The sequence below is a fragment of the Erithacus rubecula genome, assembly GCF_903797595.1.
Source record: "Erithacus rubecula genome assembly, chromosome: 8".
Lineage (NCBI taxonomy): Eukaryota > Metazoa > Chordata > Aves > Passeriformes > Muscicapidae > Erithacus > Erithacus rubecula.
Window position 1 is genome coordinate 3900982 of NC_136659.1, and position 26172 is coordinate 3927153.

The 26172-nt window shown below is 46.3% G+C and overlaps 1 protein-coding gene and 1 long non-coding RNA gene across 4 annotated transcripts in view; one reads left to right on the plus strand and one right to left on the minus strand.

Annotated features, from left to right (window-relative positions):
- Window positions 1–9468: 9468 nt before the first annotated feature.
- Window positions 9469–10997, minus strand: LOC306804182. Its single transcript, XR_013774828.1, has 2 exons — window positions 10924–10997; window positions 9469–10807 (listed from the first exon to the last, which is right to left on the minus strand). It is a non-coding gene; the product is annotated as an uncharacterized lncRNA (long non-coding RNA).
- Window positions 10998–11686: 689 nt separating this feature from the next.
- The window catches only part of ERBB4 (erb-b2 receptor tyrosine kinase 4), a 517882-nt gene continuing 503396 nt past the window's right edge, over window positions 11687–26172 (plus strand). For all 3 annotated transcript variants that reach the window (XM_079310612.1, XM_079310614.1, XM_079310613.1), the window contains exon 1: window positions 11687–12163. In XM_079310612.1, the coding sequence (XP_079166738.1) occupies window positions 12070–12163 (94 nt within the window). In that variant the 5' untranslated portion in view covers window positions 11687–12069. The remainder of the gene's footprint in view (window positions 12164–26172) is intronic.

The window sequence follows — 26172 nt, forward strand, 5'->3', positions numbered from 1 at the left end:
TCTGAAGCACCCCAGCGCTGGAGGGTGATTTTCTGGATCCCTGGAATCACAGGTGTGCAGCTGGCGCAGCCCAGATCTCCGTGATACCCCACCAAAAAAAGTGTTCCTGACGTGACTCCCAGCCAAACCTCAGCATCACTGCCACCTCTGCCACGGGCTCCCTGAGGTGACCCTCTGGCTAGCAAGCCCTGGAATAAAAAGCCCCATTGATGACAGCAACCTAAACAGGTCAAAATGTGCCGGATTGTGTTGATTTGCACGGTGCAAAGCCGTCCCTTTCCCCATACACTACTTGGTTTTACCTCATTTTTCGTGGTTGCAAATTATCTTTTTTTCTCTCCCAAACCCTAAAACTTTTTCAACATTCAAACTATTGCACCTTAGTGTGGTAGTGAGCTTTCTTCATCTTTATCTGCTGCTGTTGGACAGCAGCAAAGCACTTGCAGATTACTATCTCACACATTTTCTGTGAAAATTTGCCTTTTAATGTAAGTGGCATCTGGAGATGAGAAAGCAGAGCTTCAGGTACTCCAGGTTCACCAAGCCAACAAGGGGATTGATTTTTCTTCTGCTCTACTAGCAAAGCCACAGGCTTGATTTGGATTCCTACTCCCTATAAGGATAGGAGTTGTGGGGAAAGGAAGGAAGGAAGAAAATTTTGAGGGACCAGCTTTGCCCCTTGCAGTTATTGAAGGGATGCCTACCAAGGGGGGTGAAAAGAGTGGTCTGCTAAGGCAGACAGTATGATCATTGCTCTGTCTCACACAGAATCAATGGGTCATTAATGTTTGAGCCAGACTCTTACTTCACTGCAGTTGTCTGTGTTGTCAAGGTTTTCCTCAATATGTCAAAAACCTGAAGGACTAAACAGTCCCAGCAATGGCTGGGACAGTACTTATTCCTGATCTAAAGCAAACCCTGCTGAGGCCCACTCTTTCTGTGATGTTTGTAATGCTGAGCAAAGCGAATGACCAGCACAAGATGCTTACTTTTCCCTTAGGTTAAAGTTTTGAGAGGATAAGGATTACCTCCAGGACTGAATCCTGCTTTTGAGCTGATGGATGCATTGCAGACTTTGCTCTCTCTGCACCCTCAGCTTCTCCCAAAAGAGAAGGAAACCTGTGGGAGCCAGAAGACCAACCACTGGCAGCCCTGAATTGTCTAAGATATTTAATTTATGGAGGTGGGGACATTTGTACCGTCATCTTCCCTTGATGGCTCCCCAAGCCTTGCTCTGCCAACAGAGCTCAGTGCAGAGAGGTCATCAGAAAGACTAACATGAATGCCTTGTGAAGATCAGGAGGCTCTTTTGAGGAGAGTCCCTTCCAGTACTGAATTTTTCTGTTGTTCAACTGGCTGGCAGGTGCAGTTTGTTTTATCTAGTTGCTTGGCTGCTCTGATCTTTAAAAAGTTCAGTAAATACATAAGAAGAAGAAAGTGGTTCACCTGTTCTGCATAGTAAAGAAAAAAATCCACCCCAAATTGCACAATGGAGAGAATATCTGTGTGTCTGTGTCAGTGATGCTAAACTGGAGTTTCAGTGGGAGAGAGCTCAGCCCTGGACATGTTTTCCAGGTTAATTGAAAGGCACATGTTTATATCTGAAATGCTACTTGCTCCGTGTGCTCGTGGCTTTGTTAAGCATGGAGTTCAACAGAAGTTCATAGGTAGCATCTCTCTTTACACCTGAGCCTGTGAAGAGAGGATGAGCTAGTTTAATGGCTTTCTCTTTTTATTGAAATCACTCTTTTTTGAGTATTCTGGAGTTTACAGTGACTAATACCTTTCCATAAGACACCTCTCAATCAACAGAGACAACTGTGTTTACAGGGCAACATTTTTCACCTGCTTGTCAGCACGTCAAGCAGCATCAAAACACACAATCTCCTCCTGAATCCCACAGCAAATCGTTCATTTTTTTAAACGTCATTTACTGTCAGTAATGGTGTTGGAGATGGGTTAAGACAGCTTCATACCAATGGAGAGAGGAGAGCTTAGAGCATCTACCTGAGAGGTGCCACCACTTAGGAGGGAGACCCTTCTCAGCACTGCTCTGCTGTTTGGGTTTTTTCCTTGCAGTTAACTGTAGATACACTTGAAAAAGAAAACAAACAACAACAAACCCCAGTGGGCTATTAACAAGTCGGTTTTAATGTTGACAATGGCACTTTGCAGTGGGAGTGTAATCTGCTTAATGTTCCAGAGCAGAACAGCCCGTCAGTTCACATCCCTTTTGTTAGCAGCAGTGGCAATGCTTCCCCCAGAAGTTAAAGCCATGTGTCTGATTTCTGAGAGAGGCTTATTCATAAAAAGGGAGGGAAAATTGATTGTCTGATCCACAGAAGGAAAAAAACACACAAGGGGATAAATTGCTAGAATTAAGATGAGCAGATTTCTACAACTCGTGTATGTAAAAATCTGTGTCTGGTAGACTTGAGCAGTGTCATTTCAGATGCATTTCTCCAACCCACAAAAATACTTCTGTCCATTGGAAAAGAAGGAAATTTCATTTTTCATCAAAGCTCTACAGTGATCTCATTATTTAAAACAGAAGGAAAAGATATATCAGGAAGGCAAAGAAGTTGCAGCCACATAGTTGTTTTCAATAATCCAGTGAGTCACTACACAGAAGAGTCTTTCATTTCTCCCTGTGGTTCAAATTAAATTGTTTATTAAGATTTTGGTGCATTATTTAAAATTAGGAAAAAAAAGAAAGGAAATTGTACCTCTTTATTTTAAAGATTGTTGCAATAAAAATTCGGATTATTCAAATTTATCAAGTGCATTTTACAAGGCAGTAACCACAACAATTTTTTTCCTCATATCAGAAGATATTCCCTGGCTTTTCCATCTCATTCATAGTCATACATAAGGATGTTGTTTACAAGGCATTGCTATAGGGAGAAAAAAATATTATGGAAATGAAAACTGGATCCAATCAATGGCTGGATTTATAATGAAAGACCTAAGTGAAAGGTAAACAGCAGCCCAATGTAATACTTTAAAGTCAGTTCTTGAAAAGTGATGTATAAAAGCTGCAAAGAGGATCTGTACTTCAGATCTTGACCCATGCAGAGGTGTGGAATAGAAGCTAATTGCATATGTAGCTATAATGCACACTGTGCAGCCAGAAGAGACAAATACAAATATTTAAGATATTTGACTTTTTTTAAATCACAAGGTCGTGAACTTGGATTTTGTTTTTGTTTCTTTTTCCCCAGGAAATTGGACAGGAGGCTGGCTGAAAGTGTACCAGAGCTCTACAGGGATTTCTTGTGCCTTTTCAAGGAAGGATTTGCTGTGTTCCAGAATGTGTAAATATTGTTTGGGGCTTGTTTTGTTTTGTTTTTTATCTCAAGTGCTTGCCAAGGAAATTGAACTGTACAAACAAAATGAGCCAGGGGCTGAACATTTAATCTTAAATTCTAAGTCTTCATTAAGTCTTAATTTAAACCTCAGGAGGGAAGCTTGCAACCATTCCTGTTCATAAGGATGGATGGAATTTGTGGCAGGTTTCTGTGGCAGAAGAGGGGAAACCACTCAAATGGGGAAAGCTTGGAAAACTGCGCTGAAGCCAATCAGTGGTGAAGTGGATGGAAAATGGGACAGGATCTGGATTCAAGTCTCCTCTTGTGTGGTCAAAGCAGGCCATGGTGGGTGGGGCTTTGGGCACCCTGATCTGGTAGAAGGTTTATAGGGTTGGGATCAGATGGGCTTCAGGTCCCTTCCAACCCAAACCATTCTGTGCCCAGGAATTCAAGAAGGTTGTATGGGACAACTGGAAGGCTTGTGGGATCAAAAACAAGAACTTTCCCTCTGTATAACAGTTGCTCCAAACTAGGGTGGGGTGTTTGGGGGTAGCATTTTTCCCATGGATGGTCGTCCAATAGCATTGTTATTTTTACCTATAAAAAGGACAATTTCTGAATTTGAATCAGTTTTAGTCTATTGATAAAAAATAAACTGCTAGCATCTTTTATTTTTATCTAAATTTACTGAGAAAAATTTCTACACTAGACATGATAGGGGGAAAAAATAGAGGGAGAAAAATAAAACAAATCCTTTTATTCCCTCCTGCAAGCACTTTTATGAGCTGGGAAGTCATGGAGGAATGTGAAGGTGCTGTGATTTCTCCTACACCTTCCTTTGCCCTTTTTCAGTGATAAGAGCTATCACATGACATCTTTGTGAGAAACATGCACATCAAATAAAATCCAGAAAGCAGCAGAATTAATTCCTGTGACTGTTTATGTCAAATCTGTTTCCATGTTCAGTGTTGTCAGGGGGGTGGGACCTTTGTCATAATTTGAAGGAGCCCTCTTTTTTTCCTGATTGCCAAATATTCAGAAAAGCAGTAACAGAGGTTAAAAATAAATATGAAAATTTGTTTTAAACCAAAATAACAAGATGTATATAGTACTTGCTGAAAGTTTCTTTTTCTAGTGGAAAGGCAAGGAGGGAGTGTCCTGCATGGAGAAGCACCCCCACATGAACCACATGCCAAGCAGCCACACCACTCCTGCTTTTGCCACTTCCATGAGGACAAGTGAGCTCAACCCCTAAGTTTGTAACAAGTTGGGATCTAAATCCTCTTTATTAAGTTATTGAGTGCTTCAGCTCACCACAGCAGCTACATGACTCCTACGTTTACATGGAAAATTTAGAATAATAGAACTGTTTCACTTGGAAACAAGGAGCTGGAAGGATCTGGCTGCTGCACTTCCTACAAATCAACCCAGTGTGAGCTCCTAAGGCTGGTCCCCTGTGAGCCACTGAACATCCTGGGCATGCTAACAGCAAAGCTTGAAATAATGGTGACTTTTGGAAAGCAATTTTGATAACCAGACTCTATTTGTAAGGTATTTAGAGCTAATAAAGCTACTGTGGTCTTGGGAGTGCCCTTTTCCTTGAGCACAATGGGAAACTCTTCTTGTCAGGATTGCTATAGAAACAATGAATTATCAGGCAAACGGGACCATCCAGCAAATTGTGCCAGATGGGGGATGTGTGCTGATAACACGGCTGCATTAATTTGCTCTATTTTGTTATAAGTAGAGCTTGCATTGCCTATAGAAATGTAAAGAGGCAGGTGAGCTGGAGTGTCTATTATTTATAGACACAGTTTGTGCTGTATAAATGAATTTTTCATGGGAAGACTTTTTAGAAAAAAAAAGGCTTCAGAAACTGCTTAGTAAATAATTATGACTGAGGAGCTTCAAATGTGCTTTGAAGAATGGGTGGATATCCTTTAGTCCCCCTTAAAATTCTTCAGCTTCAACCTTGAGCGTGTTGTAAAGAGTGGGGTGCTTTGGCCATGTGGGAGGTACCCCAGCCCCATTACAGACAGATTTTAGCATAATGCTGGACCATGGCTTGTATTGCCTTCTGTCATCTCACAAAACTCTGAGTCACCCATAAGAAAATGTGAACCTATTAGTATGTTGAAGTGCTTGTACTGCATGGCTTGAGAAGTCAGCACCAGACTGAAGTATGGTCCAAAAACAACAAGAAGAAAGCAGCAGAAAGTCCTCAGTATCAAGTGGATAATCTCTCTATTTTCTTTGCTGCATTTTGCTCAATGCCACTTGGGAGGATGTTCCCCTATTTTTAAAAATAAAGAAGACATGAAATATGGCAAGAGATCATTGAGCTGAGAGGAGTTTGGCTTCAGATGTGAGACACAGCACCAGGATCACAGAGAAGGGAGAGGAGAGGTGGAAAAGAGGGATGAGTGAGAGAGGACTAGGCAAGAGAATGCTGTATTTGGATGTCACATATGAGTTGGGAAGAAAACAAAAACACCCATGTTTTTGCATGTGGGTGATATGAAAAATACTGCATCTTCTACTGGGCTGAACGAGGCACAGGTTTCGTGGAGGGGCAGTGCATGCCCAGCCCTGAGAACATCCAGGGTCAGGATGGATGGGCTTCTGAGCAACCTGATCTGCTTGAAAGTGTCCCTGCACATTGCAGGGGCTTTGAAGGATCTTTGAATCCAACCTGAACTGTTCTACAATTCTGTGAAATTGAAGTGAGGCCCTTGGAAAAGCAGTTTGCCAAAGAGTTTGATATACACAGGGGAATTAAAAAAAAAATAAAACAATATGATACCCTAATTCAGAGTGGACAACATAGACCTGTTTTAGGACTCCTATAATGACTGAGGATGTACTTAAATCTTTTTGCTATGAATGAGGTATAAATGCCAGTAAAACCCAAGTACTGTCTCAAATGATTTCTTGAGATCAGCCTTTAGTCCCAGAAAATACAATTACGAAGCCTGTTTTTTATTGGCTGTTGCTGAAATTTTGTCTTTATAAGATATTTTTTCTATTATCTAATTGGGTGGCTTCTTTCAGGTTCCCAGAGTACTCTTTGTGCTTCAGGGGAATTTTTGTTACTACTCAAACAATAATTCTAAAAAAAAAGACCCACAAAAAAAGACAAACTAGTGCATTGCACCACCCCACAATGGGCCCAGTGTTGATTAACTGTCCTGGTGAATGGCTGAGCTCATATCTCTCTGCCTGCCTGGAGCCCCACTCTGCTCTGCCTCTGGGGTTATGATATCATCTCTGAAGTCCTGCAAACACAGCTGAGCTCCACACTGCTCCCATTGTAGGTCCCACTGCTCAAAATGTGGAACTAGGGATCTTGACCAAGCAGCAGAGTATCTCTGGAGGAGGTGGAGGTGGGCTAGTAGGTATTTCCAAGGGTCTCAGCTGTCTGCAGGTGAGAAGTCATCTTGCACAAGCTTTCTTCTTGTGTGGGCTTTTGGCTGCTTGTCACATGTGAGTGAGGCTGTGCTGGCAGGCAAGAGGATACCTAAGTGAGGATTTCTCTCACACCAAGTGTTTGTATTTGTTTCAGGGTTGCCCACTCTGTGCAGAGATGCCTGCTTCCAGCTTTGTGCACTCTGGCACGTGCTGCCTAATGGAGCAGGGCTTCTCGCTCAGCACGGCTGACAAGGAGCATCTCTGTCACCACAGCTGACACACGCTTGCTTTGTTAAATGACACAAGATGCTGCAGTGCAAGGCACAAGTTCTCCCTTGCTTTCAGCTGAACAATTTGCCACTGTGCTGCATATATCCTTCTCTGGTCCAGCGAGCAGGAGTGACCCCGAGCTGGTTCTACGTGTCCCAGCCCGGTCAACTCTGTGCCCCTTGGCATTGCAAGGAGCAGTGGAAACAAAGTGACGTACTGACCTAGTGCCCTACGTGCAGGGCATTCAAACCTCCTCTGCCTGACAGCTCTCAGACTGCCTGCCAAGGCTCAGCCCCATGTGGCACTCTCTGCTCTGCCACATCGCAGCTTCTCCAGCCTTCCTGCCTCTGCACCATCCCAGGCGCAGGCAAAGCCAGGGATTTGGAATGCATGTTTCTGGCTGCAAAGTGCAGTATTTCTGCATATCAAATGCTCATCAGCAACTGGGAACACAACCAAGGAGGTTGGGAGGAGAGGAGGAAACCACACTTGATCCCACAGAAACCACAAACCTAATTTCACGCTGAAGGCAATAAGCCAGGCTCTCATTTGATTAGGGTGGCTGTGCTACTTTGTAAAACATGACCTTTTAATGAGCTGGGGAGGTGCATCTGAGTTTCTGCTGGTCTACACTGGCAAAGGAAAACCACCAGTGAGTAATTATCATCTGGAGAAGGGAGCAGGGCTGAAGTGGTCCTCAAAACCATCTCTGTGCACTTCCAAGTGCTGCTTTGCAGGGATCATGTCCCTGACTTCACACCATCACACTCAGCTTCCCCCCCAAAGCCAGCAGGATGCTGCAGCATCCTTGGCTGGACAGTGCTGACTCAGGCACAGGGTCCCGTGCCCGCTCCCTGGCACTGCTCTCTCCCTGATATTTCACAAGCAGATATAAAAATCCCTGAGTTAGACAGTGAGGCTGTGCTCCCTGCAAGGGAAGCAGTAAAAAGCTGATTTATGCTCTGAACCACAAAAGCCTTTTATTGCTGGGCTTTTTTGTTTTTTTTTTTTTAAATGTAACTGTCTTGCCCTTAAATGTCTAATCCCTTTCTAACAGTCTTGTGGAAGTGGCAGGACTCTCCACAGGTTAAAGGTGGTGTTTTTCAAGAGGTTCAAGTTGTCCACTGGGTCCCCAAAGCCCCTCTTGCCCTGGCACAGCCAGTTTTTCTGTCAGCAAGGGAGGAGGGCAGCAGTAAACTATGTGTCCACCACACTCTCCAAGCCCTCAGCTTTCTGGGGCTGTTGGAGAGTTGTTCCATCACTTGGAGTATTCCCTGACAGTCTTGGGCACTGCTGCTCCTTCAGGGGAGAATAAAAAACCCCAAGCTGATCTAACAGGAGCAGGGATTTAAGAGTTTGACTCCAGGCATATACATTTAAAGACACTGCCCAATTATTTCTTCATTTTTATTAATTACGATTAGTCATTTATGGCCCCTTTTAAATTCAGCTTCTCAAGAAAAATATTGCTTTAGAAGAAAAAAAAAAAAAGGAAAGTCATTTCATGAACAATTAGCAAAAGATACAGCTGCACCATAAAAGAGAAATACTGGGGGGCAGGAATATTTCAAATTGACCGGGGCATGCAAGTTGTCAAATGAATGGAAAGTCTGCCCAGATCCTAAGGAAGGGGTGATGCTGGAGAGGGGCAAAAGTACACAGTGTGTCATTGCTTGGTTCATTGTCAGGCCTGCTGTTAATTACTGGCTTTATTAATGGTTTGAAAGCTATGAGAAGTGTTAATTGTATTAGAAAATGATGCTACATTGGGAAGAGCTGAAAGCAGAGGTGAGAGCAGCAGAAAGAGCAGTAAGAGAGGCAGGGAGGGCTGAGGGGGGTAAGAGGGATTTGATTTCATTCAGGCTCTGGAGGCTTTTCTACAGTTTCTCCCAGTAAAAGAGCACCAATAATGTTTGTGGGAAGGGACAGGGCCCACAGAGGTCAGACAAGAGGGTTTGGTTTGAAGCAAGAACCGCGGAGACCCTTCCTGTCATCCTCAAGGGAGGAACAGAGACTTGCCTGCGGTGTAAGGCAGGAAGAGTCCCTGCACAACAAAACTGATGGGCATGGAGAGGCAGCTGACTTCAGAAGACCCCAGACTGTATAGCAGAGAGTATTTAAAAGAAAATCGTGAAAAGGTGCCACATTGCTCTGCCTGCTGTGCAGCTGAATGAAGGCAGGGGGAAAACCAAACCCAGGCTAATGGAAAAATTGCATTTAATGATCATCTTGAGAAGCCATAGGACAAAACCAAGGTGTTAAGGAGAAAGCCCTCTGCCCACCGGATGCCAGTGTTGCCCAACATGAAATCACATGGAGAAAACTCCTCTGGCAAGAGAATATTCCATGCTTAAAGACACCCATCCCTCCAGTTACCCACACACCGCCACATTCAAAACCACACACGCAACTTACTCGGTGGGACAGTTAAATCTATCCACAACTCATCATTCTGGAGGCAGGCAAAGGTGACAAAGCCAAGGACAAAGCACTGTGTAAAATTTTACTGAGCGGACCCTAAAGAAGCCCAGGCAGAGTTTTATGGCGCGGCTCCTCGGGCTGACAGTCCCCATTAAGCATCGGTTAATACTGCAGCGTCAGAGAGAGCCCGGAGTCGCGGCCCTGCGCTGCTAGAAGTGTCCTTCATCCCAGCAAGAGACCTCGGGGTGAGAATATTTTGCATGAAGAACCACTGGTGGAAGAGCTGAGCCTCTCAGCTCTGCATTGCAGTCAGCGTGTCGTGTGCCATCCCTCCACGCCACAAATAAATCTACAATTTCTCAGCTGGGTGCCTTTGGAAGCCACATACTAATACGCTCATATGGGGAGAGAGACCAGACAAGGTTCAAATAAAGAGCTCATGTAATAAATAAACATGAGGTCAGTACGGGAACAGCAATAATTGTTTTGTATGACAAGATTTGCATAGCAAACATTTGTGATTAATGTACAGCCGGCGTCAGGTAAGGAGCCTTCCCTATCCTTGCTCCATCTGCACCTTCCAATTTAGAAGGTACGGCAGCTCCAGCCAGAGCAATTAGTCACTGTTTACCGAGAGGCAGATCCAGCAAAATTTTTCTAGTTCAATATTTGAGCGCGTTTCGCCTCACAGCCTCCCGTTGGATTCGTTTCTGTGCTAGGCAGGGATCACGCTTCTTTCCTGGGGGTGGCAAGGAGAGTGATCAGCACTGCGGGTAATCTGCTCAGCAAGGGCACGGGCTGGCTCCCAGCCTCTCCTCCCAGGTGGTGTTCCCAGGGAAAACCCTAAGGAAGAGGCTGAGGAGCCTGTATGTCAGGGCTCTGCCTCCTGGCTGCCTTTTCTTTCACCTGCCTCTGCCTGCCAGTGAACTGCCCCTGTGCCACTGCTGATGCAGGCAGTGGGATGCAGCACCGAGGGCAATGACACCTCCTTCTTCACAGCCTCCTTTCTGCAAAACCTGGCTAGTTTGTTCCAGCTAAACTTCCAGCTCTTTGGCAAAAGAGCCATAATCCAACTTGAAATACTGTCTAGATTTGGGTTTTTTTTTTTTCTTTTTTTCTTTAAAGGCATGCATGGCTTCTCTGGATAGGAGGCAGCTTGGCTGGAAGGACTGAGGTTATTATTCCTCTGAGGTTAATTCCTATGGGGAAACCATTCCATTGGAGTGGTTAGAGGGAAGGCACTTGCTGCTGCAGTCTTCTACTCACTCTGCTTGGGGGTGCCAGGGAAAGCTGTTAGCATCACTTGGGAAGTCACTCCAAGAAGTATTGCACAGACCAGCTGGAAAGGCATAAGGAGGGTTCCTTCAGGTTGATGAGATTGGGTGAGCAGGCTTCAAAACCTAGGGAACATATTTTGGGGGCATGGAGCGAAGAATTGAGGGTGTTCTTCTCTCGTGCACTTATTCAGTTATGGCTGAGGGTGCCAATAAACTCATCAAGAGTGATGAGATACCACCTGTGACGAGATGTTGAGATTTTCAGTCACTGTCTTGCTGAGACAAGTCCTTGATGAGACGCTGGTCCCCTGGATCCGTTGGGGAGAATGTCAGTGTCAGCATTTCACCTTTGTGCTGGGGTTGGTGGCAGTGAGGAGGATGCTGGGCTGATGCTTGCAGGACCCTGGCACCGCACCTGAGGAGGTGCCACCAGATTGGCAGGGAACATCAGGACGGGGAATGCCTTGGTGGGAGATGCCTTTACACCTCTGTGCCCCACAGAATTGCATCAGTGCCAAGTGCACCCACCACCACACTCAAGAGTGATCTCTGAGGTGCTGCCAACCTGCCCTTAAAATCCCTCTCCCTCCTTCCCAGCCCTTCCACCCTAAAGCTTCCCAGCTGCCTGGGCTGAGCACTGGGAAGCCCTACAGTCACCTTGGTGCTGACAGTGCAGGTGAGGCGCTCGTCTTTGCATGAGGGAAACGAGCACTCACAGAAGTTTTGGGGCTGAACCCAGGGATGAGGGTGATGCGCCCCGTCCTTGTCCGGATCAGGTGTACGGGAGCGGATGCCCGCCATGCTCTTCACACTTCAGGGCGTTGCTCAGCCCGCTCCGGGGCCGCGGCAGTTTCGGGGGGCCGTGCCGGGAGTGTCCCTGTGTCCCCCGGGACGGCGCAGTCCCCGCTCCCCGGTGTCCCCTCACGCAGGGGGCGCGGGGGCGCGCACCTGCCCCTCAGGCGGGGCGGGGCGGAAAGCGCGGGAGCGGCTCGCGCTCCACGGCCGCGCGCGGCTCCCGCAGGTGCGGAGCGCCCGTGAGGGGAGCGGGGGGGGCGCGGGGCGGTCCCGCACGGCGCCGGCCCCCGCCCGCCCCCTCGCTCCGTCCCGCCGCTCCTCCTCCCTCGCCCCGCTCGCTCCTTCCTCCTCCTCCTCTTCCTCGCCGCACTCCCGCCGCTCCGACCCGCGCGTGCTGGCGGCGCAGCGCCCCGCGGCCCGGCAGCGGCGCGGCCGCCCCGTCGGCGCCGCGGCGCGCCCGCGGAGGGGCGGCGCTGGGGGCGGCGGCTCGGCGGCGGCAACTTTTGGGAGCCGGCGGCGGCAGCGCGGAGGCTGCGCGGGGGATGGCGGCGGCCAGGCAGCGGCGGCGCTGAGGCAGCGGCGGCGGCGCGATGCCGGCGGCGGCCGGGGGGCTGCTGTGGTGGAGCTGCTGCGTGCTGGCGGCGGCGGCCGGGGCCCCGCGGGCCGCTGCGGCGGCGCAGGCAGGTGGGTGAGCGGCCGGAGCGGCGCGGCGCCTTCCGCACAACTTCTCCGTGTCCCGGCGCCCGGCAGCGGGCTGCGGGACTTGGTGCGGGTCCCGCGGAGCGGCGGCGGCGGCCAGAGGGCGACAGCCCCCCGCGGGAAGCGGAGCGGTCGCGGATCGCCCGCGCAGCAGCGCTCCGTGTCCCCGCTCGCTGCCCCCGAGCCCCGGCCGGGCGCCGAGCGCGTCCCCGCAGGTGCCGCTGCCGCCCCGACGGGGCTGCGCTCCCGGACTCGGCATCGCCTCCGTGCACCTGTGCGTCCGTGTGCGCCGCGCGTCCCGGCCCCGCCGCGCAAACACCGCGCCGAGTGTTCGCGCACGGGGGAGGCAGGGAGGGCAGGCGGCTGGGAAGTTAGCGCTGGAAAAGGCGTTTTTTCTGCCCGGAATTTTTAACTTTCTGGAGGGAAACTCGCAGCGTTGGCTTGAATTTTGTTTTCCTGTTGGCATCCGAGCAGCGCTTTCTGCCGCCGTAGTACGAGCTGTGCCGGCTCGGTCGCCCGGGGAGGGCACGGGGATCGTCCCCCGCTGCATCGCCCCTTTGCTGTGAATAAAACATTAAAAGGAAATTTCTTCAGTGTTCGTAACTTCGCTTTTTTTTTTTTTTTTTTTTTCTCCCCCTCCCCGGTGATGCAAAATTTATGCTGTTTGGGCGGTATTGGTGCAACAGCTCCTCGTTCTCACAATTTAGTTTATATTTTGAGGCTTTATGTAACAGAGAGAAAGAAGGATACGTTCGGTGGCAAGCGAAAGGAGCGTGTCCTGGCTTTGCCTGCTTTGAAGGCGGTTTTTGATCTTGGGGCGCACTTTACTTCTCCGCGGTGTGATTGTTTCCTATCCCTCGAAATCGGGAGGGGTGAAATGCTGGGCTGCTGCTTTCTTTGTATATTCTCTTCCTGCGGTTTGAATCGGTAAATCCCCGCTGAAGAAGAATGACACTCCTCGTTTCGCAGGCGCTGCTTCACTGTGTTTCCTTGTTGTCTGCCTCCCTGTTTACACGCAGCCTGACTGTTCGCCTCACTTGATACTTTTCTGTCTTGCACTTTTCCCGTAGCCTGCCCCGGGTTTGGGCAGCAGCCGTCCCCACTGGGATGCTCCCGTGCTCTCCAGCAATCCTTCCCGCCGCTCGGACCGGGCTGTTGGCTTGGACGATCGCAAAGACACTCCACTGCTGGATTTATACCCCAGTGAAAATAAAAAGCATCGGTCCAGGGTTGCTCGCCTGCCTTCCTGTCGTCTCTGGGGAAGCCTCCTGGATCTGGGCTGCTGAAAAGCCTCTGTGCCCTGCACTGTGCAGAACAGAAAATCCGTTTATTAAAATAGAAGGGTTGGAGTGACATTTCCTATTTGGAGGGGTTTAGGCAGCTAGTAATGATTGAGTCTTGCTACTTGGTGCTTGCTGGAATAGCAAGGCAGGCTGGAGAGAGAGCCATGATTTGCAAGTAGTATTTAGGACCCGCCAGAATTTGGGCTCTCTTGGCTTTTGGGGGCGATAGGATGGGGCTGCCACCCTCATTTTTGATGCATCGAGAGAGATGGTGATGCCGTTGTTCATGCAAGCAAGCTGTTGGCCAAACTTCTGATTTCATTATCCCGTGTGTAAATATGTAAACACGTTGGGGTTTTCTGATTTCTTCTGTCTCCGTGCTTGGGCATATAATGTTTGCAGTGCACAGCTCAGTCGGGTCACGTGAGCCAAACAGCTTGGGCTGTTACCTGGAAGCTGGCGAGTCTTTGTTCTGCTTGAAAATAGCTGATAAATTAACTCCATTTTCTGATATGTGGGGTTGGTGAGTTGTTAAATAATTACTGCCAAATTAACTTAGTCCTGTTTGAAGTATTCAGCTGTTCTGAGAATAATTGTACTTCAAATATTTTTGCAGGGTTTTTTTTAATATACTTTTTTTTTTTTTTTTTGCTTTATTTCCCAGTGAGAAGCATGCTCAGGGTGATGTATGGGCAGTCTTTAATTTCATGCCTTTACTCCTTTCTGGGCCATGTTGTCTAGGACATGCCACACGCCTTCAGAGAGATGCAGCTCCTCTCCTTTGCTACAGCCCTCCTTGGCACCTCTCCCGTTTATTCTGCCACGATGTCTATTTCATGGTTAAAATTAGGCTGAGCTCTGAGTGCCTTTCCAAAGGCACGATAAATATTGACTGTGAGTTTCAGCCTGTCACTGTCATCAGAGAGCCTGTCCCCTGCACGGGGGTTGTTCCTTCTGGACCCTTTTTACCCAAGGGGAGCAGCTGCTGTTGTGGGCTCAGCACCCTCCTGGGTGTCACACAGCCCTTCAGGTGTCTGTGGGGACATCTCTGCACGGTGGCCAGGGCTGTCCCTGCGTGTCCCCTGAGGGGACAGCTCTGCTGCAGGGCAGAGCAGGCTGGTTGTGGCTCTTGGTGGCATTCCCAGGGATCCTGGGGCAGCTCCAGCATGGGATTGCACCACTCAGGCTCTGTGCCTGCCAGGACCTGCACTGCTGAGTGCCCCAGTGACTGAGCTGTGACTTTGCTTTTTAAAAAAAGAGATGGTAATTGATGTTTATGTGTATGGAATTTGGCACGAGGAGCTGTGCTTGTAATTAACATGAAAACAGTAATAATAAGGACCTGAAATACATGCCTTATGAGTAAAGCAAATGAGACTTGGCAGTAGCAGCTGATGAAGGGGAAGCCTTTCTCCTGAGCCTGCACGGTAGTGAAGTGGGATGGGCAGCAGAGAAAGGCACATTTGATCCATGGCAGAAAAGGGCCCAAAACCCTGTGAGTGCTCCCAGCTGACCCCAAGTGCTGCATTGCACTCCTGACCATAATGCCAAGTTGTTCTGGTACATATCCTCAGTTTCCTAGCAGGGTATTAGCCACACACCTTAATGGAATTTAATGTTTCATTCTAGTTTTCAGGGGATTTTAGCTTGATTGGGTTTTTTCTGTTGGTTTGTTTTTTAATGAAATTTAAGCAAACCACAGCGCGTTGTCTCACCCAGTATCTGGAAGCACAGCCTGTGATCCAGAGCACACACATCTTCCACAGGCTTTTTGGAGAAACACCTTTCAGTGAGTCACTGGCCAGAGCAGGGGAGCTGCAGGGGTGGGTGCTGAGCATGTCCTGGGTGGTGGTGGTGGGCTGTGCGGGGTGGCCAGCAGCTGGGCTCTGCGAGCATCTCTAGGTGGCAGCAGCCCCCAGGAGCTCCCGGCATGAGGACAAACCACCCGGAGCTGGGGCTGTGATTTCCCAGGCTCGGGCCCTCCTGCTCAGCTCTCCCCACACACCTTTCCCAGGCTGAGGAGCGGCTTCTCAGGTGGCTAGCAGGGAATCAGGTGTCCCTGGAGTTCTGTCCCCACCTCTCGTGCCCCCACGTGTGTGACAGGAGAGGTGTATGTGCACACTGGGAGAGTGACCCTAGCACTGAGGTGCTTAATATGAGCAACCAGAGAAGCTCAGGTGACTTGTTCTGAAGGACTCATTAATACAAACAGTAAGGGGGTACCAGACTGATGACTGGATGCTGAAGGTGAATGAGTACAAACTGGCAATAAAGTGCTTCATCCTAATAGTGTAGGAACTGTTGTGGTAAACTGGGAAAGAAAATAGAAGATACACGGGCTTAGATCAGATGGTCCTTTTACAGTACATATACTTGCTCAAAAAGTTGATGTAGCCCATATATTTAATTTCTTTTTTTCTTTTTTTCCATGACAGCAATCCCGCTCCTGATTTCCTCAGGGCAGTAAGGGTGAGCCAGTACGTGGGGGTTGGTGTAGGGCAATAGGATGCTGGAAGCTTCTGAACTTTGTGTCCTGCCTGTGCAGATTGGGGTTTAGTGCTGTGCAACCAGGCATTTATGCTCTTAAAACCACGGGCATGTGATGGCAGCTCCGTGGAAACAGAAGCCAGGTCTGTCCTTGTGGGCTCTACACACTCTCAATGCACTGAGGCAATTTTGCTGGGAAAGAAGGGGGACTTGTCCCTGGGATTTGGATTTTACTGTGGCAGGAGTGAAGGCAGGATGAGGTGAGTGCAGCTGAGCTGTTTCCCCTGAATCACTTGTGTGCTGACAAGTCCTCAGAGTGTGCAACAGGCTCTGATTTTCACTGACTTAAAGGTTTTGCTTCTGCAAACAAGTGCAGGCTGCTGGTGGATTTTATGTGTGCCCACGTAGCCAAAGCTGAATTATCCCATGGGAGTGCTGCAATCTGCCAGAAAGATTCATCATTTCAGCAACTTTAGTTAATGTTTGTTTAGCGACTTCTTGTTTTGGAGGAGCAGTTTAAGCAGTGCTCAGTGCCAGTTCCCTTGTGATGAGCTGTGTGTGTCCACGTGATAAATGGTCTCATTTCTACTGTCCGCTACCTCTGCTGGGCATATGGGCACATGCCAAGCCTCCTGAAGTCTTTGAACAGCTGCTGCTATATATATCTCCTTATTTTCTTTTTTTTTTTTTTTTTCCCCCAGCCTGCCAGGGAAACTTGTCCTTCTTCCCACTTTGAATAAAGGGTGTGCAAAGTCCAGGGCAGATGAATATTTGCTCGTGCATCAGTGATTCGTGAGGGTCTGATGTTGGCTGATGTTTGGGCAGCAAAGTCAATAATTCAAACTGCAGGGACACATACTGGTCACACCATAAGCTTGTGCTGAATATCAAGTTCATACTACAAAGAGTACTAAAAAGTATTTTTCTTTTCTGGTGGTAACTACTTTTTATTTCCATGCCTGAAGCTTATAAACTCTCCTGACAAAGGAGAAGGTAACAAAATCAAGTAAATAAAAGGCAAAGTAAGCATCAGACTTTTAGCAGATACAGTTCTTTCTGAGCTATAAAAAAATGATCAGTTGTTGAATAGTGTTCCTGTAAAGTCCTTTTTTGTAACTTCTAAGATTATACTCATGTTCAGCTCCTTTCTCTCCCCATGTCTGTGCAGCTACACGTACAATAACTGAAAGGGCATTTATAACTTGATCTTTCTTAATCTCCTAATAAGTCAGCAGTGCAACGTGGGCTCTTGTCACACGGTGACATGCTCTTGTGTCTCATCTTACAGAAATACAGAGCTTGCAGAAACCTTCCAAAATCCCACTGGGGACCAGCCCAAGCTCAGAGCAGTGCTGGCTGTGCTACCAGGGTGTGAGCTGTCCCATGGCAGGCTGGTCTCCCTCCTAGGCTGCATTCCCAGGGGAATCTGGGCTGTGGGACATGCTGCTGATGGGCTTTAAATTCATGTGGTGAGGCTACAGTGGCATTGCAAGGCATTATGTGACCCTTTGCTTACAGCTGCTTGACTAAACTGCCTAATAAATGTCTCTTTAACAGAGTCATGATACCTGACCTCTCTTTTTCTCGCCCCTCCCGACTGTGATTCATGGAGGAAATGGATCGTGCAGAGGGAGCTTGAATAAAAAAAGCTTGCATGCTGTAAGGAAACAAAATCAAAAACCCCTCTAAACAAAATTGGGTTATGGAAAAGTTGGAAAAGCCCAAAACTGTGAAACAGTGACACAGCATTGGTGTGAGAGCAGGACACACTTGTATCCCGGGCTGGTGGTGATACCCTGGATAAAGCTTTGAAAGCTTTGCCTGTCACACTGACTTCAGCTGTGGCTTAGCTCTTTCTGTCTCTGCTGAGACTCTCCAAATGGTGCTTCCATCCCTTTGTCTCCTGTTTTCCCCAAAACACCTCTTCTATGGGGCAGGTGCCGCTTGCTGAGGTCCCTTAGCAGATATTGCAGATGTGCTTGCATGCTTTGCATTTCAGCATCTGCTTAAATAACCTTGGTGTGCAGAGCTGAATGTGCAGGGAAGAGATTTGTGGCAGCATTTGGCTCATTTGAAGCCCTGAGAGCTGCTGAGGACCTTTTCCTGTGGATGTGGCTCCTGTGGCAGGAGCTGGTACAGGCAGGTTGGAGCTGCTTTTGTGCACGCACGGGAAGAAAAAAACATTACACTTAACTTGATACATATCCCAATGTTCAATTTCCATTAATTGAAATTACGTTGAAATATTGAACATTTTAAACATAAAAGTTTATGTAGCATGGTTAGTATGCTAATGGAATATTTTAGTAGTCTTTTAAGGTTAATGTCGCAGCCAGATGCAATGATAAGCATTTGCTCCTAAGAATTATTTTGCTTTAACCCCTTTTCCAAGATTGTCCATATTCTGGTGAGTGTTCATGGGCTGCACTGTGCCTGTCTGCCAGCCAGCTGTCATTTTTAAGGTGGTCTTTTTGTCATCCAATCCACTATGCAAAGTTGAATTGTAGTTATTTTTGCTCATTATCTTTGGCAGTAAAAATGTATTTATCTAAATTTAAATTGTGGTTTGCTGAGGATATGTGACAGTATTTAGAATTCAGTATTATTTTATTATCTCTTTGAAAGGATAAAAAAAGGCTCATTTATTTCAAGAGATATTTCTGCAAGCATGTAAAAATACCAATGAAGTAGCTAACGTTTTCCAGTTGTTGTTGACTTCAAATTTAGCAACCATTGTCCCCGTTGATATATTTGATGCTCTAAAAATGTACTTGCCATTAAGTAGGAAGCTGAAGTGATTGGTAGGCAGATAATATTCTTCAGTAGCTATTAATAAGGCTCAGAGGACATACACATTGGAGTGTATGGAAAAAGCCATGGAATTGTGTAGGACGGAGGCAAAAATAATGCGTGTAGCTGTTTGATTTGAAAGCCATCCTTCTGTACCACAGTGGCTGCTGCCTGAATTAGCATGTTGTGAGCAGGAGAAACTGATATGCAAACAGAATGGTGGGCAGCTAATTCTGATTAGAAAACTGAGGTTTGGTCCCTGCCATCTCACTTCTTCCCTGAGCTGACTCGGAGCCGGTGAGGTGTGTGGGGACCCCATTGTTGTTCCTCCCAGAGCCAGCTTAGCTCATGGGAACAAGGGAATTAATAGCCCATTAAGAGAAAATGGAAATTTTCAAAATAAATATAAAGTCATTGCCACTCTTCTCTCTTCCTTTGTCTATTTCTTGAGCCACAGGAGGACCACTGTGAGTTTCTCCCTGGATTTCTCAGCTTAGAGTATTTCTTTGTCTCCTGGAGTTTTGAACTGCTCTTAAAATCATGCACGTTTGGATCCTCTTGTGCAACATGTTTTAAACTGCTGCCAGCTCACGCACTGTCACCTGGTGTCACCTGGGAAGATCATATGAGAAAAATGTGGAATTATTAGAGCCTATAAATAGTGGTGATAACTTGTATGGCATTTATGTCGCCCTCGTGCTGCATAACACTGCTGAAGTCCTGGGCTAGGTTTGTTTCTAGTGTTGCCTCACATGTCACTGTGAAACTTCATTATATCACGATATAACAAGCAGCTGCTGTGTAAGTAATGTGGTGCCTGCAGCACAGGTGGGGGGTTCTTTCTGGAGCAGCCAACAACTGTAGTGATGCTTCACATTTTCACTGGCTTGGTCCAACTTCTTAGAAAGGAAACAAAATCAGGTCTGTGCTGAATATTTCTGGCTGTCCGAGGGTTTTTGGTGTTCAGCTTGAACTTTTAATAAAATTGCTAATAAAAGATTATTCAATAAGCTTTTACTTTCTTATGGTAGCCAAAAATTGAGGAGAGGATGGCTTTTTTTTTTCTTCTGTTTTTGGAAGATTAGTGAACAAATTCACACAGTGTTATTTGCTGCAATTTTTTATTTTTTTTTTTTTTGGTGTTAATTTTAATCCCAGGATCTGGAATTCTGAGAATCTCAGTCTGCATGCAGAGAAAAGTCAAAACTCATGTAGCTTAAGAAATGGGGGGAAAATTCCAGTGATTGTTTGTTTGGTTTTTTTTTTTTTTAATCCTTTGTAGTGTTTTATACAGGGGCTGGTTGCATTGTGGTTTTGCAATGTCTTGCAAATATTGTTGGTGGAATTGGTGATAGGAATGTGGGTTCATTAAGACTCAATAGCTTTGGTGCAATTGCTGCCACTACATGTGGTTAAGGCATTAAAATATGTGAGCTATGCCTCATGCTACAGTACGGATTTACTGGGTAGGTGTCCTTTGATACTGGAAAACAATCTTGCCCAGACTGTTGCTGTCAATTTGAATAATTCCACTCATGCTGCAGGCTCATGGAAATGGGACAAAACATGGCAAATAGTGACTTTTTCCAAATATAGACTATAGAGAGTGTGTGATTTCTGGATGGATCACGTCCTTGTGTGTGTAAACCTTCTGCTCCAATACTCTGTACCTTGGGCTTTTCCTGTGTCAGAAGTGCCCAAATTGTTCCAGGCTATGTGAAAATTGCTGTGACACTTGTTTCCTTTTGGTTTTTTTGGATCTAGTCTGGCTGGTTTATTCAGTGATGTGACAAAATGATGTTGGTGTTTGGTAGTCCATCTTTTTTGGCTCACTGGTGACCAGGCCCTTGTGTTGGGTAGTGCCTGTCAGGTTTAGATTTATTTGTGTTGCCTTTTGGGGCCACTGTCAGGTTTTCATTGTTTGTCCTGGGCTTTAATACCGGTGTTTCCCTTGGGCAGGGATGGTGTTTCAGTATTTTATGAGGCAGTGCTGCTGCAGGCTGGTGGAGGATGAGCACTGGAGCAATGCCAGCAAGGAGGAGGGATGCAGGGATGCACTGCTACCCACCTTGTTGCTCCTTGGTTTGGGTACTGCTGATGTGAGCCAAAGTGCCAGGGTTACTTAAGGTCCCAGCTGACTCTTGCAGAAGATCACCAAAGCTCATCTTATGTGTGTTCTTTAAACCAGCAGTTGATTAAATTCCCTCAGAACTAATATGGACTGCAGCATTCCAATTTTTGTATGACTATCTGGAATAAACCCCCTGTTGATTTGATGGCACAATGAGGCTTATTCAGGCAGGAAAATAAAGCTTTCCTTGGGAGTAATGAGTATGAGGTGCTACAACACTTTTTGTATCTCACAAGCCTGGCTTAGTAATATTAAGGAGGGTATATCTGGGTGCCACACAACACAGGATTTCAGTGCCATGTGGAGATGTAATAAAGAAAACTATCAGTGGCAGGTTCCAAAGTATCAGGGAAGGGCAGAGAGGAGCCAGGGCTGCCTCAGATCCTCTGTGGTTGTGGTGAATAAACTGCAGTCCTGAGGGAATTGGAGTTGCTTTTCCCTGTCTCTCTGCAAGTATCTGTGGCTCAGGGGCTGTGATATCAGTTTTTCCTGCTGATGCACATCCTGAAGGAGGTGGCAGTGACTACTTCAGTGGTAGTTTTTGTTTTTTACACTCTACTTAATTTCTTTCCCACCAAGTTTGGGTTTCCAGCAATATGATTACTTATGGATTTGTAAGTCAGAAATAGCTTGGTAATTGCTATATTGCTTTGCCCCCAGTAGCAACAAGAATCTTAAATTTAATGCGTCATCCACACAGAAAATTGATATTTGGCCAAAACTCGCAGGCTCTGACAGCTAATCTTAAAGAGCTTTTGCTTGACATGTAAAATAGAGACTTGTGGTTGACATGCACAGGAAAATTGACAGTATTTAGGATTATTCCATAAAGGAAAAATACTCCTTACGATTGGCTGAAAATAGTTGAAAATTACTAAATTTAGATTAAAACCTCTCCCTAGAGGTCAGCAATGCGAAGGCCTGGGACATCAACTGCTTGGATCATGTGCACAAAACCCTGCATCACCTCATAATTCAAAGCTGGATTTTGCTTTATCTTCAGGATTTGTCTGATGAAACTGTACTCATGAGCTGCTGCCCAGCTTGCTAAGAATAGGTTTCTTTTAATGTGTTTGTACTTTGATTCTCCTCCCTAGAATACATCCTGAGTCTCAAGAAAGCCCCAGAAGCCTTTCACTGAAAGAATTACAATGAGGAACTTTCTGGTGCTTCTGATGAAGATACCTGGCCTGTTTGTACAGCTATTTGGCTTTCAGTTGCAATTTAAAGGACTAGAAGTTTCAGCAGAGAAACTTGTGGCTCAGTTTGGTGGCCGTGTACTGCATTACACCAGGGTTACGTGATGCTCTTTTTCTGTGTAAATTCACATTTCAGCATCTTTTTTCAATATTTGGTTTAGAGTCAGTAGGTCTGGATGACTGGACTTCAAAACTACTCAACATCTATTTATTACATAGAGCATTTGTGTTCAACACAAAATGTAAGACCCAATTTCAAAATTAGGCCCACGCAATTATGCAGTCAGGTAATCACACGTGTAATTGCTTGCACCAATGGTCAGTTGGATGTGTAACTGCCCATTTGCATGCAAAATTAACTTATTTGCAGATTGGGCTTGGAATATTCATGGTAGAAAACACGGCTTTTTGGAGATGGCTGTGTTGTCACACCTTACCCTTCCATTGGTGTCTCCCTTTTATGAGGCTGGTGTGGTTTAGTCTTCACTTTAGTATTAGAAACAAGCTCCTGAGTAAGTCCAGTGCCTCTGGGCTCTGCTTTTGATGTGCTCCAGATCTGTGACAACTGTTGAAAAGATTGTGAAGTCGATGTGTGTGTTACACCCATGCATCTATTAAATTTAAGAACTGCTAACATGTGCACAAACAAATTGCTCTGGAATGTTTTAATGACATTCGACGTGCCACTTTCACAGTGGCAAAAGAAAATAGTTTGATTTGTGTATTTTTGTGTGTATTTTCACACACATTTCAGAGTTACTTTTTTTCCCCCTTTTTTGTCTGGTATGCTGTCAAAACACTTCAGTGAGAGTTCAAAGCAGCAGCTGAGGAATCTGTACAAATACAGTCATCACTTTGCAGTTAGTGCAAGCATTTGTTCCTGTGGCATGGTCCCTGGGTGCTTGCATGGGCAAGGCTTTTTGTCTGTCTGTTTCCACTCCATGTGTTTGAACATTAATTCTCCTTTTCCTGAAAATCCAGAATAATTGTGCAACTGGCTCAATGTGTGTAGGCTTCAGCCTCCAGAGAGAGTTGGTGGTAATTTGTTATCAAAATTTGGTGCTGTTTCTGAGGAGGGGATACTTGTTTGAGCCTTTAGAAAGTTGTGTGCTTGTGCTTCTCTCCAGGCTGGGATTCAGGAAATGCTGTTGTTGTTCTAGAGCAGGGAGCCTTGCTGCCATCCATGGTGTCATCTGATTGTGCAGATGTTAGGGCTTACTGAAAAATTAAATTTGGCAGAAACCTTCAGTTGTTGCTGTGTGGGACCTCAGAGATTTGAAACTCTGAACAGCTGAAACCACAGGCTAGGCAAAGCCTTCAGACCTGACCTGAGGCAGTGAGGAGTGCAAGGGGGCATTATAAATTCCACCTCTCTTATTTTAAATGCTTTGGATGAAGTTTTACCTCGCAGCTTCAATGGCAGCAGTGTTGTGGGGTGAGCCTGTGTGGGTGCTGCTGTGTAGGTGGTCTGAGAAGCAGAAGCCCTTTCTCAGCTGGCCCTTTGAGCCAAACCCTGCAGCTTTTCCCTGAGAATCAGCGGGCTTGAGTGGTTACTGCACATCACATCAGTGCTTCCAGCTGCCAGTGATCCAAATGTGGATGCAGTGTGCTGCCTGGTACCTCTGCTGCCCTGCTGCTCCCTCCCAATGAGGGATTTTCTGCAAGGACTCCCCCAGTGCACGTGTGGGGAGGATGCTCTCACTGAAGGGCGAGGTGGCACCTTGGTTTCCTGCTGGGTTGTCTTCCCAAAGCGATGGTACGCTGAGCCTGAGAAGGATTAAGCAGGAGCATATTGAGGTCACTTTTTATTCCTGAGCTAGAGGTTTATGTCCTCTGTGCATATTAATTTCACAGCTTGAGATATGGTAGAAAGGAGAGCAAATAAGAGTGCAAGTGTATTGGGTAGCCTCGTCAATTGAGCTGCAAGAGAGAGCAAAAGCTAACAAGCTGCTTCTCCTTTCCACACTGCATTAGCATGAATGCTGTAAAAAATGGTGGAAAGGTCCAAGCCCAGAACTCCAGAACTGCCAGCATTATATTTTAATTTTTTTTTTATCTGTGTGGCATTTCATTCATTTTGGCTGGTGTTTGTGGGAGTTTATGGGGAGAATGAACAGTTACAGATTACTGTAAGCAAAACTAAAATCTTTTATGCCTTACATGCTTATAAAACAGAAGTTGCAAAACTCTTTCCTGCACCTTTGCAGTAGCTTTGATGAGGATTACACACACACAAAGGATGGGGGAGATGGCATCAGAAAAGCACAGTAGTTGACCAGCAGCCAGATACACAGGTGGAGGGTTGTCCCCATATGGTGTTTGAAAGAGTCAGCCAGGAGTGGGAGTGGTGTCAGAGCACAGGAGGCTCTTTGAGCTCTGTCCTGGCAGCTTTGGTAAATTGAAAGTCCTTTGACTTTTTGTGGGATGCACAGGCAGTCTTTTCAAATTCCAGTGTGGGTGATTGCATTTACTTTATTCTTCTGTGTAGGACCCCTCAGCCTTTGGGGAGGGTGGGGGCTGGATTGGGGGTTTGCAGACAGGAGCTGCTAGCTCTGTGATTGCCATCAAATGTGGGACTTGCTGGACTTCCCAGAGCATTTAGATGTTGCTAGAAAAGTTTTTGTTTTCTGCTGTGGTCTTGAAGACTTGCAAGCTCTCCAAATCCATGGATTTCTAGTCCATGTTACTAGTTCAGCTCCACAAGGACAGCCTTCTGAGAAAAAGTTTAAACCCATAAAGCATTCCAGGATAAGAAGGGATAAAATAATGCACTGTGGAAATGATGATGCTAATTATATTACGTTAGTACAGGGGAGCTAATAGCTCTCCTTGCTCCATAGCAACTGCTGTGCTCTGTTGCAGATGCTGCTGTGGGGAAAGGCAGATGAAAGGGTTAAAGAGTGTTATCCAGGAGGATACCAGACCTGCTCTCTTCCCAGTCTTGTACTGGAGCTGTGACTTAAAGCACTGTGGGGTCTGTGGGTTGGCAGGCTCGACCCCACTGTGGGTCCCACAGTAAAGCCAGTCCCACAGGGAGCTTGCAGAGCCTTTTTACAGTCGTGTTTGGGTCACTCTGCCTCCTCCTGAGTCACCACTGCAACTTCCACTGCCTCTGGTACAGATTGGTTTCTCTCTTTATCTGGCCACGTAATAAAATATTGCAAGTGAATTAAAAGATGTTTTTATTAGGGCAGTTTTGGCTTACTGTGAGCAATCTAAAAATAGACTGTGGATATTCTTGATCTTTAGAGACATTAGCCTATCTTTAAAAAACAAGTAAGGAATGAGGTATTTTATACATAGCTCTCAGAGCTGTATGAAAAAAAGCAGACTACAAAGCACAGCGCAGGAAAATTGATTCATCATCAATTTATTGCATGGAGCTCTAGGCAAGCTCATCTCAAGACAGAACAGAGATCTATAAAATCTTTTCATCTGAAACTATGAATTAAATTGGGAGGAACTGCCAATGAGAGGCCAGAACCAGCTCTCAAACCAGATGTTCTTTTGGGAATGGGTCTTCTGCTGCAGCAAGATTTTCACCAGCCAGGGATGTGGAGCTCAATTCTTATTGCCTTGTTTCTCCCCTTACAGTGAGTCTGGCTTATGCAGGAGTGAGCCTGTGATATCTCCCCTGTTCTCCCCACCCTTGATTTCAGTATAATTTTATCCTTTCTTCATCAGTGTGTCTTGTTAATCTTGCAGTTTCTTTTCCTGACGTGTTCTTCTTCTCTTCTATTGTGTGTGTGGATTCTTTAAACCTCCTACTAACAAGGAAACTTGCCTTTTTCAGCTGGAAGCCTCTGGAAACAAGCTGATGCATCTCCACTGTAAGATCACTGTATAAATAAATGAAACTTCTTCACATGTTCCTTTCAAAGAAGCGAGTGAGACAATGCTCAAGAAGTCCTGCCTGCTTTTATTTTTTTTTTTTTCTTTGCATTGGGGGAAGCTGTATTATGTCAGCAACCTGTAATAAATAGCACTGCAATGAGAAGCGACAGCCTCATTCACCTTGCATCCATGCAGAAACAGCTTAGCTCTCTTCCCATGCCAAGGGAAAAAAAGAAAAAAAATCAAGTGAGAAAGAAGGGAATTAAAGAA